Raw genomic sequence first — 18,310 nt, 5'->3', positions numbered from 1 at the left:
TTTCGTTATTTTGTTGGGCGCTCTCCTTGCTTACTGCTCCGGCGATTTAGTGTTTAGCGGTCGGCGTTTATTCCACCCACCGCTATCATACGTTCAGGATATCCTCCTCCGGGGGTTTTCCTCTCTTGGCTCTGAGTGCACCCACTTCCGAACAGTTCATAACCTTCCCACTTTGTTTGTTTCCGTCACATATTGTTCAAACATGGTCGCTTCGGAATGTTCCGTTGACTCTGTTTTTATGTCTATGGGTTTTGTCCTGTTAGCCCGGTTTTCTCTCCGGTTTTCTCCGGGGGTTTTCCTGGTCTGACTAGGCTAAGTCGCTGCTACGGTACTCTGCTCCGGCATCCGTTCCAGCATGCCCATTTCTCATATGTTTTCAACTGGTTTTGTCGAGTGCAGGAATGCTCCGCTATCCTGCAACAAGCCAGCGATCATGGAGTCTATAGTTCCCATTCCGGTGCGCAGTCTGTTTTGGAGAATTTATAGTTTGGCACGGAAGGTTATGAAGTACGCTATGCTCTCCCCGAGCAGACTTCTTGATGAACCCGTAGGTTTTATATATACCTGTCGGTTTCGTCTCCGCCAAACTCCGCCTCATGTGACTTATTCTTGGCTCGGAAGGTTGTAAAGTACGCTATGCTCTCTCTGAGCAGACTACTTGATGAATCCGTAAGTTTTATTTACACCAGTCGGTTTTATCTCCGCCAAACGCCGCCTCATTTGGCTTATTATTAGTCGTTTGGCACCCGGCAGATTGCGTTATGCGCTATGCTCTCCGAGCAGGCTACCTGATGAATCCGTGAGGTTTCATATACACCTGTCGGTTTTACCTCCGTCAAGCTCCGCCTCATGTGGCTTATTAATAGTCGCTCTTTCGGTGTTTGGGCTCTCTGCGGGCGAGATTCTCGGTGGATCGGTAGGTTTCATATACGCCTATCGATTTCCCTCCGCCAAACTCCGTCTCCGGGCGAGATTCTCGATAAATCGGTAGGTTTCATATAAACCTATCGGTTCTCCGCCTCATGTGGCTTTTTGATAGTCGCTCTTTCGGTGTTTGGGCTCTCTCCGGGCGAGATTCTCAGTGGATCGGTAGGTTTCATATACGCCTATCGATTTCCCTCCGCCAAACTCCGTCTCCGGGCGAGATTCTCGATAAATCGGTAGGTTTCATATACACCTATCGATTTTTCCTTCACCAAACTCCGTCTCATATGACTTATTAATAGTTGCTCCTCCGGTGTTTGGGGTCCTAATTTTCCCCCTCCTGAGGCGGCCGCAAGTCTCGTAACTCTTCGCCTCAAGTTAACTGTTTACGGAGAGTTTTCTGAAGACGTTATGCCTTCTGTCTCGTTCTCGAACCTGTGAACATCGTCCCGGAGCGATAAGTAGGTCCGAGAATAAGTGAGGCAAACCTTTTCCGCTTAGCTCGGAATTAGGTGAGGCAAACTTTTCCTTTAGGGGATTCGTTAGCTTCTCATCCCTTTTCGACGGTTTCTGGTCTACCGTCCCTAAGGTGAAATCAGTCAAAAAAGAACCTTTTTTAAACCAAGAAGACCCGCTCCGGGGCCCCCTCGAGGACGTCTCGGGTCTCTAATCCGGTGCCGTCTCACGAGTTTGGCCTCGAAATCTTCTGAAAGGGACACGGCCCAAGCAAAGCAAGGCGGTTACCCCTCCTTCCTTTGTTGAAGACTCTTTTACGGGTCTCCTTATATGGAGCTCAATTTGAGGGTCATTGTCAACCTATCAAACTATCTATCTACCTCATAGTCCGTGCCTTCCCTTTCCCAGGAGCTTAAGTCCCAAAGAGATTAATCTCAAGACTCATTGTCAATGGATCACCTGTTAAATCCTGCTCCGTTTCGGAATTCTGTCGTTCCGGACTCCTCCACCTCTTTTCCCCTCCAGTCTGGGGAACCTTGGCGCCTAACCCTTTATGCTTCCCAGCATGAAGGTACCCTCCTATCGGGGGTGTGGGCACACGGAGGTTGGTGGAATTGCATTTCTTCCCTTCCGGCCTGGTATCCCCTTATCCGGGTTTTACCAGACTGTCAGAAGGAGCATGGCATCTATCTGGCAGGATCCCTAAGTGAGCCCTCATCTTCCCTAGGGGCTGGGCACATCGTCTCCGCTGAGAACTCTAACGGAGTGGCAGGCGGAGAATTCCAAGTTCACGCCAGCTATGGGGTCTTACCGTGCTCTCTTTGAGAGCCCTGCTTCCTACCCCTTGTGCTCCGAATGGAGCCCCTCTTATCAACAGGCTTGTTTCGAAAATAAACCGCTGAGGCATTTCCGGGAGACAGATATCACAGATACGTTCACAATGAATCTTCTAACCCCGGACTACGCTTCTAATTTATTCAGCGTACAGCTCCTAAGCTTCCGAGTCAATTCCGGAAGCTGAAACAGGGTGTAAGTCAGGCTTGCCCGCTCCGCCTTGAGCCGAAAAATCTTATGAACAGTTTCACCTGGAGAATTAATCTTTTCCCCAGGTGGTCATTGTTCTGGTCCGTCGGGGGCTACTAATGTTACTCAGAGTCTCCGTTCTCGTGGGTGTCTACCTTACGAGCGGAAACAATCTGATCTTGCCGGGCCCTATCCCAAGTCCGGCAAGAAGTTCATGTAGTTCAAGAGCCCCCCTGCTCAGGCGGTGGTGCAGGCTCTTCAGGTTTCTGCCCCTGGACAGCCGTCAGCCTCTCACTCCCAGCCTCCACCTCGATGTGTGCGGGTTCAGCCAACACATCAGCCCCTTGTAACACCCCCGTGTGTCTCTGCCTCCCCCATGTGCCTCCGCCGGAGTTTTCTTTGCTTCATACGAAAACCCAAGGAAAGAATTTTCACTAGACATTCTGCCAGAGGCTCTGACCCTCGGGGTTATCATAGGAGCAGGGAAGCATCCTGCTCCTCTCCGAGAAATTGGGAAGGCATACGCTTCAGGGGAGACAATCAAGCCTCCTCCCTGTAGTATTTCTCATATGGGTGGGAGGCTGTACCATTTTCGGGGCCACTGGAACTTCAGTCCCTGGGCCCAGAGTATAGTTATCAAGGCCTGGGGTGGAGCTGGACTGTTTGTCCCCCTCCCCCAATCAGGTTCAGTCAGCCTCCGGCCAGAGTTCTGGGGGTCTTTGTGAATGGCCTGTCAGGCTTTTTCAGTCTGCCAAGGAAGTTCCCTTCCACTGGAAAATTTTTCCGGGCGTGTCCCGTTTATTTTCCTCATTCAATGCGGCAAGTCTCGGTTGCTTACAGTCTTGTGGGTTCGGATCCTACTGCTCCGTGGAGCCGTAACCACCTCTATAGACCTTTCCGACGCTTCCTTTCACATCTTGGTTGCAGAAAGGTTCTATCCCTTCTTGGGATTCAGACTCGGGGAGCAGGCATACCCCTTCAGGTTCATGCCCTCCCCAATGCAGCTCCAGAGTCTTTGCCAGTTTGAACAATACCGTAGTTCAACAGCTCCGGTATTAGAAGGTTATGCTAGCTGCATATCTAGTTGCCTGGCTCATTTGGGCACCCAGCATTGGGAATTGCCTGAGGGTGCCGGTCATTATAATCGGTTTTCTAGAGTCTCTGGGCTTTAAGTAAACAGGAAGGAATCCCACCTGATTCCGGAGGGTAGCCTTCAGTAGTTGTGAATCCAGTGGAAGCGAAAAAAAGAGATAGCAAGGGCGGCCTATCATTTCATCAACTCAAGCATACCTCTCGCCGTGCCCAAGAAAAGGTCTTGGGCTCTCTCCAGTTTGCTTCAGTGACGGTTCTCCTTCTGAAGTCAAAGCTGGAGTTTATAACCGGGTATGGTGGAGTCAGGGACGTGTCTCCTGATTCCTCCTGTTTGAATAGTGGCCTCCAGCCTTGCACAACTGTCAAGTGCTTATCAAAGTCAGTTCCTCTCCAGCTTTCCCCTCCGGCCTCAGTATTCCACACCGTCACCTCTCTGGGCGGGTGGGGTGGATATTTTTGGCCCAATGAAGTACATGGAACTTAGTCGGTCACGCCCGGCAGTTCCATATCAACGCTTTGGAGGGCTGTGGCAGTCTTCCTGTCCTTGGGAAACTTCTTCCTCCCAAGAGGTTTCATTTTAGGCTGGTTCTGAACAAAACAGCAATAGTGCGCTGCGTAAACAAGTGGGTTTGGACTCGAGTTGCTTCATTCAGGTTATGGTTCATTCTTCTCCATAACCAACAGACACAAGCGCCTCTGTCTACCACCCTTCTCGTAGGGGTCCAAAAGGTCACTACTTTTTCCCTATCCAGGGCCTCCCCCCCTGGTGTCGGAATAGTCCTTAGACGGAGCGTCATTCAGGTAGTCTTGTGACCTTTTCCTGGACCTGGAAGTAGGTCTGTTTGCAACCCAATTCAGCCACAACTATCAAGCTGTCACGTCTGGTATAAACTCAGCCTGCGTCAGCCCCCTCAAGTTCTGATGCCCTGGCTTGGTGGTCTTTGTGAATCTTACAGTTTAGGAGGAAACTGATATTGGTCCTGTTATTACTGTTTTCCTAAAATCAGTTAAGGGATCCTACTCTACTGCAGTATGGTTCTGCAGTTAAGTAACTAGCACTCTTCACATAGTTTTCGAAGCTACAGTAATGATGCGCCGCATTGGCCTCGAGGAAAGTGTTTTGTTGGAACCAGACTCACAGGCTCTTAACTTTCATCCCTAAGGTCTGTGTTCGTCTAAGACCAGTACTCTGTCCACATTCGGTTTCCTGGTCTTTGAGTAATGTATCGGAGTTAGCTTCGTAACCAACAATCATCTTGTTCTTACCTTTCCTTGTTGGGGAAGACCCAAAATTTTTAATCAGCTTAGCTTCTAGTGTTAGTTTTCCTGTACTGTCTGCCCTGTCTAGCGGAACCAATCATTTTGGTTTCCCCTCATCAGGGGTAGTGTTGCGAATTCCTCACCCTAACTTTTATCTACAGTTGAAGGTCCTCATTTTCAGTGGTCACCTTGGAAAGTACTTCCCTTTTACAAGGTCTGTTTCTGTGCCCAGTTTTCTCCTTACAGGCTTTTTTAGACAGGACCTCGCAATTTTGTCAGATCCTCTCTTTTTAAAAAAGGGGGGGGGTTACTGTCATTGTGTCTGCTATTAGGCAGGAAGTATTTTCTTAATACAAGCCTATTCAGGTTCAATCCTAAGCTCATGATCTTAGACGGTGACCACTTACATTATTTTCATTACATGAATTTAGAGGACCTTACTAATGTTCAAGGTAGAATTCTCCTAGTTTTCAACGTCTCTACTTAAGTCTTTAATAGCATAAGAATGATGTTTATTTCTCTATTATTATTTCACCGGCTGACATGGGACCCCGATCCAGAAAAAGGATTTTTACAAAGGAAAAATCTATTTCTGGGGAGGGGCCCGTGTCACCCGGTGACCCACCCCTGTTTTTCATTCTCTCCCTCCCATGGTAAACATCATTCTAGTGGGGTGGGTGCTAATATGGAATGCGGCTAGTGTTGCCTTGTGTACAGTCCGCGAGTAGTGCATGGGCTTGTATTGGCACCTCTCTCGTTGGGACTTTTGACATTGGGAATCTTTATGGGGCGGGGTCCCGTGATTGTGACAATCTCACCCTTTACCATATACAACTCCATTTCTTGGAGCTCGCTCTGGGGGTAGTAACCCCAGCTTTACATTTAGCTTTTCTCTGGTATCTAGCAACGGAATTACCTAGAAATAAGTGCTGAATGGATTATTTCACCGGGTGACACGGGCCCCTCCCCAGAAATAGATTTTTCCTTTGTCAAAATCCTTTTTTTCAACAGTAAACGTTCCTCAATGTTCATGCAATATTGTTGCAGTGATTACTTTCCCAAAATTATATTGTCCTTACAAAGCAGCCATATTGAAACTGCGTAGCAGAATAATATTAATGAAGTTGATTTGGATGAAAATAAATTGCATACAAAGGATATTTTCCCATGAGAATTACAAGACATTGTAATGCAATCAATGTCATTTTAACAAATTTTATTAACAATGCAGTGTACATTTTGATCCGAGTCACCTCACTTACAAAGGCAATCACAAGTTCCCTTGGTGGTAAAGAACACTTACTCGAATTGATTAAAACAAAACATCACTATGAGGCTATAACCTTCATAGAAGAATGTGATAAGTTGAAAAGTAAAATCACATCCCTTGCTTATCTACAAGAATTTTCAGAGACTTTATCAAAGGAATTATTTTCTGGCAATGGTACATATCTGATGTAACAATAAATACTCCCATTCAGAAAATATGGCCCAAAAATCTAGAACAGTCATTGGAGCTTACTCTAAATCTCCTAGATATGCTTCACTACACAATGGAAAAAGCATTCATGATAACCAAAGTCTTGATTGTTTTAAGAAAATGCCTAGAAAATTTTAGTAGCAATTCAAATTTGGATAAAAAATTTTCATAAAAAGTTATCAGTGCAAGGCTTATTTGCAGACTATGTAAATTTCAAATTATATTTGTGAACTTAATTTGGATTTAAAAAAAATAGTCACATTAGACTCGCCCTCATATATCAAAGATTAAATTTGTTTTTTAGTTCCTCGTTGGGCAAGTGGGTTCTGTTCTCATCTAGCACTCTGCTGGCCACGAGTTCAAATCTCCGACCGGCCAGGAAGAATAAGAGGAATTTATTTCTGATGATAGAAATTCATTTCTCGCTATAATGTGGTTTGGATTCCACAATAAGCTGTAGGTCCCGTTGCTAGGTAACCAATTGGTTCTTAGCCACGTAAAATAAATCTAATCACTTGGACCAGCCCTAGGAGAGCTGTTAATCAACTCAGTGGTCTAGTTAAACTAAGATATACATTTTTTTTGGAGATGATTTGAACATGAGCAATGAATAATATGACCAAAGAAATACCCGATGGTTTTAAAAATAATCTTATGTTCATGATTTTACAATTTATATTGTACATAATCTTTATTCTCAAAGACTGCTAAACCTCTCTGTGTTGATTATTTTATAATTTTTTTTTTTATGATTGTTCATTATATCAGGTATGACTCAGCAATGCTTATTTTTGTAACACTTTCACTATTTTGCGTCTGTGGTTGTTCAGCAAGTCAGGGACACAGTTTTTCTTCTGCTCCTGCAATGTGTTTTTTTTTTTTTTTACAAGTTCTTGTGTTAAGTCTCCAGGTTCACTACTTTTTTTATTATTATGCAATGGTTTTTATTATTATGTGATGGTTCATACAGAATACCAACTTTTTTTTTTTATAACAAGATTTGGATTTGAATGCTAGAGAAACATTATGCATTATGAGGAGTAGATTGATGTGTTTCTAGAGGAGCATTTGGATTTTGTTTCTGTCCTGTTCCTCTTATTTCAGTCTGCAGACTGCTGAAGAAGGAAGGTTTGTAAGGTTGTCTTGTGCAATTTCTCTTGTATTCCCTGCTCATGATGGAGGTTCAGTGTATTTCCTCCCTTGATTGATCTTTGGACTATCCAGAACCATGTCCCTTGTCTTTCTGCAGGGATGATCTCATACCCAATTGTTTTCACAGTCTGTCAAAGGATGCTCCTCTTCTAATCCTCCCCAGTTCTGGCCAGTGTGTTTGAGGACCTGGACACCCTCTGAACTCCTTGGCTACCTTCAAAAGCAGTGATTGTGGATTTATATACACAATCTCTTGCACTATGGTTGTTATACCCTTGCAACCACCAGTGAGTGTGTTCTGTAGTTTCTGGTTCAACATGGTGAACTGGACTCTGGAACAAGGCCCAATCAGCCTTTCACATTAGATGCAGGGGTCAGCCTTTCCCTGTTTATACACTTGAATGGGAAGCTGGTTATTCTAGGTGGTGAAGAACCTTCCTTGTAGTCTCTTGTGTTTTGCACAGGCTACTTGGGATGTGGCACAGGTTCATAACCTCGTGTTCAGATTCCTTGGAAACATTGACCCTTTTGTGATACAAACCTCCTGCCAAAGCAGTGAGTCTCCAAATAAAAGACAAAGGTTTGCATTTTTGGGGTAATTTGCAGTTTTCCTAGATATACAAACCTGAATATTTTTCATAATCCCAGCTCTAATCAACCCTGCAGTTGTCATGTTGCTGAAGAAAAAAGGGATGTCAGCAGTTGAGTTAGTGGGGCCCTCGCTTTTATTGCCTGTTACAAAGATTCAGTGTGCAGACCAGCTGTCGCCAAAGGTGTATTCATATGAAAGACTTTAGGTTCGTATATCTGGGAGAAGAGCAAATTATCCTGAGTATGTGATTTTTGTTTGGCTCTTCATTTGGAAATGAAGCAGTAAGAAAATTGGTCATTAATTGGTCTGTCTTGTGCTCTGTACCATATCTGCATTTTGTATAACCTCTGTCAAGTTATGGCGATTAGATTTGAAATTCTGCTTTTCTTAGAGATTGTTTCTTAGCATGGGTCATAGGAATAAATAAATCTCTAAGAATAAGATCTCATTGTGACTTTGTCAAGTAATCATGAAGGCTTACCCTGATGTTTCAGACATTACTTTGGTTACATTGAAGGTAAAAGAATGTTAATTACATGATCTTTCCTCCTTTCTTGTCTTTAGGGACAATTTGAAACTTGCTTCCATCCTTCAAGTAGGAAGTTAGAGATGTCGTTATATTTTTACTAAGTTATGTTGAAGAGATGTAACTTAGACTTTTAGATGTGTGTTGAATGGGGCAGATTGCTTTGGTAGGTCATGTGTTACCAGTGGGGAGGGGATGTGCTCCTTCATCTTCATCTACCTCACTGCAACTTTGCCATCTCACCTCTCTGGCATTCATGTGAAGCTTGGCCATTTAGGGTACCCATCTTCATTCTTCATGCTAATGGTAGGTACTCAGTAAGATTCTGGTGCAGACTGCTGACTAGATGTATACCAATATCTAGCGTGAAAATGTCTGTACATTTAGAGTTCCTGGAGGATGGCCCCTGATCTTATTCATCTTTAGTCCTCCACCAATCCTGTGATCATGACTTTGCCTTGGAAGCCATAGTCGCTTCACTCATCTTAAATTAATATCATGGCAATACTGTATATGATTAATTAGGTTGTGATGAAAAAAGCTACATTTTCATAGCACAAAACAAGGTTTTTCATACAAACCCGTTCATTAAGCTTCCTATTTAAAAGGAGAGTGAAGCAGTCATTGTGCCATATGCAGGACAGCATTTGCAGGAGAGGCCCTGTAATCTAAAATGATAACAAGTTGATGTATCTGGGATTTCCATGCATGCAGAAATAAGGCAGTGTACAGTTAATGTCAGTGTATGAAAACTTATTTTCTTTAAAATTTTATTTAAAACACTTGGATTAGATTTTAGAAAAGATAGGTTATATAAAAAGATATTGTAATTTGAAGCAGTAATTGGATCATTATTTGGGATAACTAAATACAGTGGTTTTGAATGCAAGGAAATGGCTTTGAACAAGGGAGACGAAGAATTCCTTTGTTACTTATGTGGCCTAATTTGAAGGGAAAATTTATGTGACTAATGTCAAATTAACCAAACACTTGTATGTAAAACAGCTCTTTTAAATTGGGACGTCTTGAGAGGAAGAACATTGAGTTACATGTGTTTCATATTTCACAAAATTTTAACATCAAAAGTGTTTGCATACTCTAGAGTCAATCATAGTGTGAACGGCAGTTTAAATTTTTCTTTTGTTGTAGAATCAAGAAATTCTGATCCATGCTGTATAGGGTTCTGATTCAATCTTTGTCATGATTTACAGAAGCAAAAAATATGAGAGTCTTCTCTCTATCTCCATGTACCATAATTGGCACTTGATTGTACATTGGTATAGCTCTGTATAATATCTCCACCATAAACTTCTGTATTCTACAAGTTGGGAAGAGTAATATTGTTAACTTTTGGCACATAGTACTGTATGTATGTATGTATACTGTGTCTACCAAGGAATTTCACGTAATAATAAAACCAATCATTTTCATAGACAAAGATTATGACACAGGTGTATGCAAAATATCTCAAGTGTAGTTTAATTTGTATTGCCTTTGAACTATTTGTAATTTAACACTGATAGAATATTGGAATTCTCTGTAGAATGCCATGACAGATAGTGATTCATCTGTGAACAGTATAGAGCATGCTCAATTACATGTGATCTTTGAGGCATATGTATTCAAGGTTTCTTGAGAGAGAGAGAGAGAGAGAGAGAGAATTATGTCATTAATAGAAGAGTATTTGTGAGGTATATAAAGTTATAGAACTCCAGTTCTTTGTAGTTGCTGTTGGATAGTAAATTTTGTTTAAAGCTTGTAGGTACAGTATAAGGAAGTTGGGATAGATAGATTTTGATTCCATAATTCATATGTATGAACTTGAATGTTTATGAAGCCATACCTAGGGTATAGCTGTAGGAAGCTCTTGGTATTTTAAAGGGCCTGTGTATATAGTTTAAATGCAATATCAGTGTCTATATTGTCAGGGATAGTGCTACATTGATGGTCATTTCCTCATAATTGTGTTCTTTATGTCTACAGAACATTAAATTGATACCTTTTTATATTATTATTTTATACATGTAGTAGTAGTTTATAAAGTCCTGTCATTTTTCTTTATATTTTTCAGTACAGGTATTCAGGAAGAATTAATATTCAATTCCTTCGTAGTTATTGTTGTTAAATTTTGTTGAGTATCTAAAAGCTTGTTATTCATTGCCAGTGTTTTTTTTGGGGGGGAGACTTTAATAGTAGATAAAGAGATAAAGCAACAATGAAAAGTTGAGAGAGAGAGAGAGAGAGAGAGAGAGAGAGAGAGAGAGAGTTCCTTTTGAAGTCTGTGGTATCTTTAATAGTTGTGGAGGAAAAGATGCAATATGTCTTTGAGTATGCTAAATACAGTACTTTGAATACCAATGATTCAAATAAGAATTAGTGTTGCTGGATGCTATTATGGCATCTCTCCAGTTAGAAGAGATGAAATGTAGAGTAAATTTTCATTTTGTGACATTATTTGTAAGGAATTTCTAACAAATAATTTTAATTGATTATGAAAATCATAATGTTTATTTTCAGGGATTACAGCTGAATACAGCTTAAAATAATGTTTTACCATTGAATTTTGTATGATTTTGTTCTTTTAGCTGGCATGCTACTATTATGAGGTATACTATCTGTTTTTTTTTTCTTTATTCAGAGTGCTAATAATGTGTTAGTAAGCAGACTGTCTTAGAAATGCCTTGCATCTTGCACTTTTGTTCCTTGTGACCAGGTTTTAGTTACAACAGAATAATTGGATTATTGTATTTAGATAGTGATTTTTCAAATGAAAGAATGCAATCCAAAAGCATACCAAAATAAAAAAGGATATTAAGATGTGTGCAGATACAATTTGAAAAATTATAGTCCTGGTTAAAAGAGAACTGTAGATATTGTCATGTAATGTGCTTTTCTGTACTGTGTTTCATTTTTAGCAGTTGTATTAAGATTGTGTGAACAATGGCATGTATTAGCTGCAGAACAAGATGTCTTTTGCTAGTGGAGCACTTTATTAGCTCTTGTTCTTTCTAAAAAGTAGCAATAGCTTTCAAGCTGTTTTAATCTTTCCTGTTATGTTTCTGTCAATGCTGTTTAACCTTTTATCACTTGACGTAGGACTTCTTCAACTTGTCCTTCTACCGCTCTTTCAAGAGCCTAAAGAGGTCTAAGAACTCTTCCACAAAGAAACGCAGGAAATCCCTGCCACAGGTATTGTGATGTGGCCATCTTACATTCGTAGTGAATATCTTGTCATAAGTCTTTAATGACTTGCTTGGAAGAATTTGGATTTCTTTTTCTGTGTGTGGTTTGTTGATTTGCTGCTGTTGTATGTTTAAAGGACAACAATGTATGTTTTAATATTAGATGGTAACAAATTTGTGTTCATACAATGTAAAGGCCTTTAATTTTACTTAGGCATTGGCATATGCAGATCTACGTATTGCTGTGGCAGAGTAGTAGTCATTCGTGGAAGAGGAGTAGCTTTCTGCTTGGGGAGCCTTCTGCTGTTTTCCAACATTTTCCATCACATACCTATCCTTACATGTGGATATTTTATACATATTTTTTGTTTTTATTGTCAATCTTTAGCTGTCCCTCTTTTTTTTTATATGACTGACCAGGTGGATAGGCTGTATGCTTTTTTTATGTTGCTTTTGATAGATTCATGGTATAGAAGCAGTGCTTTAAACAATTTTAGACATTTTTTGCTAATTACAAATACAGAAAAGATGGAGGTGAAATTGTGTTTTCCCAGTTGTCATGCTTTGGCTTAAGTAGACTTTGGCTTCTTAGTATATATATGAAGTATATTTTTCCTTGCATAATGATGTATTGTAGGATTTATATGCAATTCTTTTGATGCTTGTACAATGCTACACACTCCTTTTACTTTTTCCTTTTAGTATCCTTGAGAAAAGTTTATCTTTGGAATGTTATGAGGGTATTTCTGTAGGTGGTAATAGCAGACCATGCAGCAGTTTTGGGTTTCTTTAGATCTGGTTAATCATTCCCTATACAGTACCTTTGACATAAGGGAAATGATTGAGGTAGAGGTAAGCTCTGTAAAGTGTTCTTCCATTACTAGAAAACTTAATGCAGGATTAAATTCTCATACATAAGAGGAATGGTAGCAGGCTTAGAGATCAACTAGTCATTGATTTACAGGGACCTTTTGGGGTAAAAAGGTCTTGGTTATCCAAGGACAAGAAGGATTTAGTAATGAGAAAGTTTTTGACCAAGATGAATTTTAGAATTCTGGAGGATTTCATCAGTATATTGGTGATATAGATCATGAAGTTATGATTCATAAAAACCCATTATTATATTGTATAGGGTTTTGAACTTTTAGGTATGGGATTGCTTTAAAATTTTGTATGATTTTCAACCAATACTTAAGGAAACAAAAAAAATATGACTGTAAGGCCATCTAATTTGAATGGAATTTTTTTGTATTTTGAAATTTACAAAAAAGAAAAGTTAAGCAAAATAATTTTTGCCAGCTTCACTTAACCAGTAGGTCTATTACATAATCTGAAAGTGACTTTGAATTTCAGTAAGTCATCTTTGAGAAAATGCCTTTTCTTCATAAGAATATAAATTTTGAGAAAAGGTCATTAGAAACAAGTACTAGATTCTTTGAAGTATTTCAAAACTTTGAAAGGTAGGAAGTTGTATTTTGTGTGAAAGTATTTTTTCACAGTAGACAATTACTCAGAAAACTTTATAATGATCATATAAAAAAGACAGTAAAAACGGCTATTCATTCATTTGCATATTAGTAGGTATCCACATATATATGCCAGGTTACATATATATGGTATACGATTATTCATATGCATGTGAATAAGTAAGATGCGCAGTGCTATTTATGCCTTGGTGATAGGAAGTTTTTTTTTTTCTCTTAATCAGTCATACTGTATTTACCTCATAGAAGGCTAATTAATTGAGAGGGTAATTGGAGAAAAAGACTTATCTCCTGTGAAAATTTGACCAAATTTTTGCAGTAGTGTGATTTTGAAACATGCTTTGGTCCTAATACTGAAGGCACTATATTAAAGACACTACATTACCTCCCAATAAATGGTGGTCTGGCTTTATGAAATACTGGAAGTGGCTTGTGCATTTTATAGATACATACAAATTTTGAATTACTTTTTGTTTCTAGAAGTTTGACCCATCATCTCATCTTTCAAGAATGGTTCTCTCTCCTGGCTACGTAGTTGCATTGTAATGCTGAGGCTTAAGTAAAATAAGAGATTTGTGCTTCTGAAATTTTCTGTGTTTCAATGTAATGTAATGCATTTCAAGGTAAATTTATATTTTTGTATGTCACCAAAATTTTGTATTCTTAATTTTAATAACATTTTTCTAATATTTTTGTGCTGCTTGTAGTACTGACTACTAATTCATTAAGCTTTTTAGCTTTCTGATTAATTTCAAAGAAACATGAAGTGTTCTGATCTGTCATTTATGCTAAATGGCTTTGTTCATTTTCATTGTCATGATGAACTTGAGCATTTTCAAAAGTTGGATTATTTTTTTAGTGATATATGTAAACATTTTATGGAAATGAAGAGGCAAGCATTCTAAACATAGGAAATGAGCTTAGGATGTAATGAGATGTTCATGAATGAAAGTTCAGCACTGATTATTGTTGACATTGTTATTGAAAACAATTGCTGTTTCAACACCATTCAGATTATAGTCTCCTCTGTTTCTCTTATTGTATTTTTCTTATCATCAAGTAGATGATGTAAAATTCCCAATGGACAGGGAAGGATGTTCTGCTGACCTTATTTATTAACTCTTACCTTGTGGCATGTACACAGATGATCATCTACAGGGAGAATGAATTAAAAGATTTGCACATATATATAGCAGGGAGAAGATTAAAGGTTAGCAGAAGTCAGAGCAGGTCAAATTGTCATTGGCCAATTGTAGTGCCATTGCAGAAGTTGTTACTCATTGTTTCGCACTCTCTTTTATAGATGTTTGGTGCTGGTTGTTCACTTACATTTCTATCTGTCTCTCCTTCATTGGTGTTTGATACAGTTGGCCAGTTTTCTATGTAGGTTCTTTTGTTGTTTGCGGTTACTCCAAGAATGGTGGTCTACTCAGGGTGTGGTGTGGTATGGCAATCTCTCTCTCCCAGTGGGATTTGGCTCTGATTGATTTTTTATGTTCCCCATATGACAGTTTGGAGCAATTCAATTTCATTTACAGCATTCATGTGAGGGCATTTTTTGTAGCGTATGCTAGGCTTTGAGAAGGTGCGGACATCAGTGGTACTTCATACTTAGAAACATAAGAAATCATTTGGTGCTAAATACCATTGAGAGAGAGAGAGAGAGAGAGAGAGAGAGAGAGAGAGAGAGAGAGAGAGAGAGAGAGAGAGAGAGAGAGAGAGAGAGAGAGAGAGAGAGAGAGAGAGAGAGAGAGAGAGAGAGAGAGAGAGAGAGAGAGAGAGAGAGAGAGAGAGAGAGAGAGAGAGAGAGAGAGAGAGAGAGAGAGAGAGAGATCTCTGATAACAGATCAACTGAACAGACTGCTATTCATCATGAGTAACAGCAACCACCATAAGAAAGAAATAAATTGGCTAATGCCAAACATCAACAAAGTACACAGAAACAGAGAAAAAACACAAGCAACCAACCAGCATCAAGTGCCAAGAAGAGAAAGAGAGAAATAAGATGGATAACAAATCACTACATCTGGACTGCTGCTAACAGTAAACCTGCTCCCAGCTATATATTGTATATACTGCACATTTGCGTATTTTATTAATTTTTCCAGTAGATGACCACCTCCGTGCATGTCAAAATGTAAGCATTAATAATTAAACAATAACAATAGTACAGTATATCTCTCCATGTCCATTGGGAATTTATGTTGTCTGCACACTGATGAGAAGAATACAATATGAAAAATAAAGATTCTGTATAGGCTGAATGCCACTGAAACAGCAGTTGATTCAATAACAATATTATTATTATTATTATTATTATTATTGAAAATAATGGTTATTTCTATGGCATTCAGTTTGTATAAAGTCTTCTCTGTTTGTCTTACAATATTCCTTTCATTAGCATGTAGCTGTTATATCAAGTTTCCTAAGGACGTAAAGTTTTTCTGTTATCCTAGTTTTATTACCTCTGTTTCGACGCATGCTCTGGTGGTCATTTATCATTTACAAAGAATGAATGAATTGACATGCATGTTACACAGGTACATATAGCAGGTTGATGGTTTATAGTTGACAGATTGGTTAGTGGACTGAATTTTGATTGGTTGCGGGTGGATGATGGAATTGGTCCTGGAGGCATTGCGATCTTCTAGTCCTAATTGATGTTGTTGGTTGGAGGTGGGTGTTGGCTCAGGTACCCCCTGCTGGGCTAGTGTTATAGATGTCCCAGGTGACATGTTACTTGCATCCAGTGATCTCTCTCTACCTCTCTCTTTCCTTATGTTATTTGGTGAGAAATTCAGTATCTTTCACTGTTAATCCTTTTTTTTTTTATAGCGTAGTTGCTTGTTTCGTATTCAAGGAGTTACCTTCCATGGTCTACCAGAGCTCCACAGTGACTAGACTAATATCAAAGAATTCTCTTCTAGTTGGTCTTTTTGGCCAGGTACTCTGTCATAATGATTAACATTATAACGTGATGGAATACAGTATATAATGGACTCAAAGATAAGAGGGCACTTTCTGTTATCTTCAGCGAAGCTGAACCCAATTTTTCCAAAGTCAAAGAACCTGCAAGAAAGAAAAGTGACTATTGCGCATGCTCGTCCACCCTCTTGTTTACAACCAGGCCGTTAAAGACCAAGGAGCCATTACTCTCTGTTGGTCAATAGCGAACGGTTTACGTCATTACCAGTGCTCCAAAAAAATTCAACTTTTTTCTCCGATTCCATTATCAAGGATCAGTGAAACATCAAAAATAGCAATATAAGTGCTTAATAGTAAGTTCAAGTTGAAAGTTTTAGTTTTAAACTTTTGGAATTGATAATTTGTGTGAAAGCCAGAACCTGGCTTGTTGATTGCTAGTTTCATAAAGTGAAAATTGTTTTAAATTCTAACTAAATGTTTTAACTAAAAGAAATGTGCCACAAGTTATCATTAATATAGAAAATTCTTTCAGATTATACAATGTCTACGATAATCTAGGCAGTAAGTGAGAATAATTTAGACTAGATTAATAGTGGATGTTGTCTGTAGCCTATGACCTAGGATTACGTATCCGTAACTCATAAGGTGCTGCGCATCGCTAGAATCGATGCTTTATATGTTGCGCTAGGACGACGACATTACCGACACTACTTTCAAATATCGCGGTAAATTTAGTCCCTCCCCTTAGCTCTGTTTGGGTGATGTCAACACTCTCACCAGCCATTCAGCTCACTTTTGAACATAAAAGATGCCAGATTTCTCTTAATCATAGGTATAAAAATAGCAAAAGTGTAAACCTTCCATCACCCCGGGGGCAGGAACGGGGAGGTTTTTGTACCGTGAAGTTGAGCATTGGTCGAAGATTTTTATAAATCTTTGTTTATTTTGTGAATTTTGGATACAGTAATGGCTTTTGATGATGATGCTTGTTCATTTTCATCAAATAGTGATATCGAGATAGATAATTACAATGACAGTGATGGTAGTCATATTGGTTTTGAAGTTAGTGTGCATATGACAGTTAATATACACACACACACATATACACCCATTCAACCAATTAATAACTGTTGTATATTTTTTGTACCTTTATAGGTGTTTCTTGAATAGCTAAGGAGTAATATTGTCATGAAAAAATTTGAAATTGTCTCAGAAAATACTGCATGAAGCATTCCAAAACTAACAAGTGGTTTTTGAAAAAATGTTTTCTTTCCAAAAAATACTCTTTTTAAATATAAAGTTTTAAAAGTATCATATATTTTGTTTTTTATTATTAATCTGAGACACAAGGCAATTACAACCATGTATAATGTTAGGTGATAAGTTAAAAAATGAGCAAGAAAATATTGGTTCCATTACTGAAGTTGCAAATGCATAATACAGTATTGCTGTCGTCCTTAAGTGGCTTCCCCTAGCATCTCTTGGATTAAGTGGCCTAGCTTAGACCAAAGACCCTAGGATCAGATAATAACAATATCTGGGCAAAAAAATTGATAGCCTAACAATAAGGCTACATATTACTTTAATTTTTTCCTTTTAAATAAGCCTGTGCACTTGAGCATGATCTAAATAATCTAGGACTAGGCAATACCTTATATTGAGTGATAACTTTTTACGTAACATCCCATTTTTGGACTAAATCATTAGCCTAGACCATGTAACCGAGGACTAGATGGAGTAGTAATTTGTGCTGGATGAGATGGTAACCAAGCCTTAAGGTTACATACTAAGGTAATAATATTTTATGTAACTTATACCCTTAAGTATGAATTAAATAATCTGGATTAGGCAGTAGCATAGATTTGAGTAAGGTATAGCCTGGCTATAAGGTTACACGTTAGTGAGTTACTGTTTTATACAGTAGACCAAATAGCCTAGGATTGGATGTAAACAACAACCTGGGTTAGACAAAAAATAGTAGACTAACTATAAGGTTAAATATTAGTAAGTTTCTGTTTTTATATAGCCTATACATTTAAGGGTGATCTATAATAATCTTGATTAGGCAATACCCTATACCTGTACTGTACTAGGCTAAGAAAGAACAAATAAGCCTTGGATTATAGATAAACAGTACCCTACGCTCAATAAAATAACCTAGTTTTTATGACTCGGTAGCATATCTGTAAGGCTACATACTAGTAGGGTCTTATG

The 18,310-nt window shown here is 39.0% G+C and overlaps 1 protein-coding gene across 47 annotated transcripts in view; it reads left to right on the top strand.

The window, feature by feature from the left end:
- LOC136837145 (1-phosphatidylinositol 4,5-bisphosphate phosphodiesterase delta-4-like) overlaps positions 1-18,310 on the top strand; it is a 377,469-nt gene that overhangs the window by 268,165 nt on the left and 90,994 nt on the right. For 16 of the 47 annotated variants that reach the window (XM_067101771.1, XM_067101761.1, XM_067101762.1 and 13 more), the window contains one exon: positions 11,602-11,694. The exons of 26 other annotated variants lie outside the window; for them this stretch is intronic. In XM_067101771.1, the coding sequence (XP_066957872.1) occupies positions 11,602-11,694 (93 nt within the window). Of the gene's footprint in view, positions 1-11,090; positions 11,112-11,601; positions 11,695-18,310 lie in introns of all 47 variants that reach the window. 5 more of the 47 variants (XM_067101776.1, XM_067101777.1, XM_067101760.1 and 2 more) reach the window with 1 other exon arrangement.

This window comes from Macrobrachium rosenbergii, chromosome 58 (assembly GCF_040412425.1).
Source record: "Macrobrachium rosenbergii isolate ZJJX-2024 chromosome 58, ASM4041242v1, whole genome shotgun sequence".
Lineage (NCBI taxonomy): Eukaryota > Metazoa > Arthropoda > Malacostraca > Decapoda > Palaemonidae > Macrobrachium > Macrobrachium rosenbergii.
Note: the sequence above shows the minus strand (reverse complement) of the source record. Positions and strands in the feature narration are given on the sequence as shown.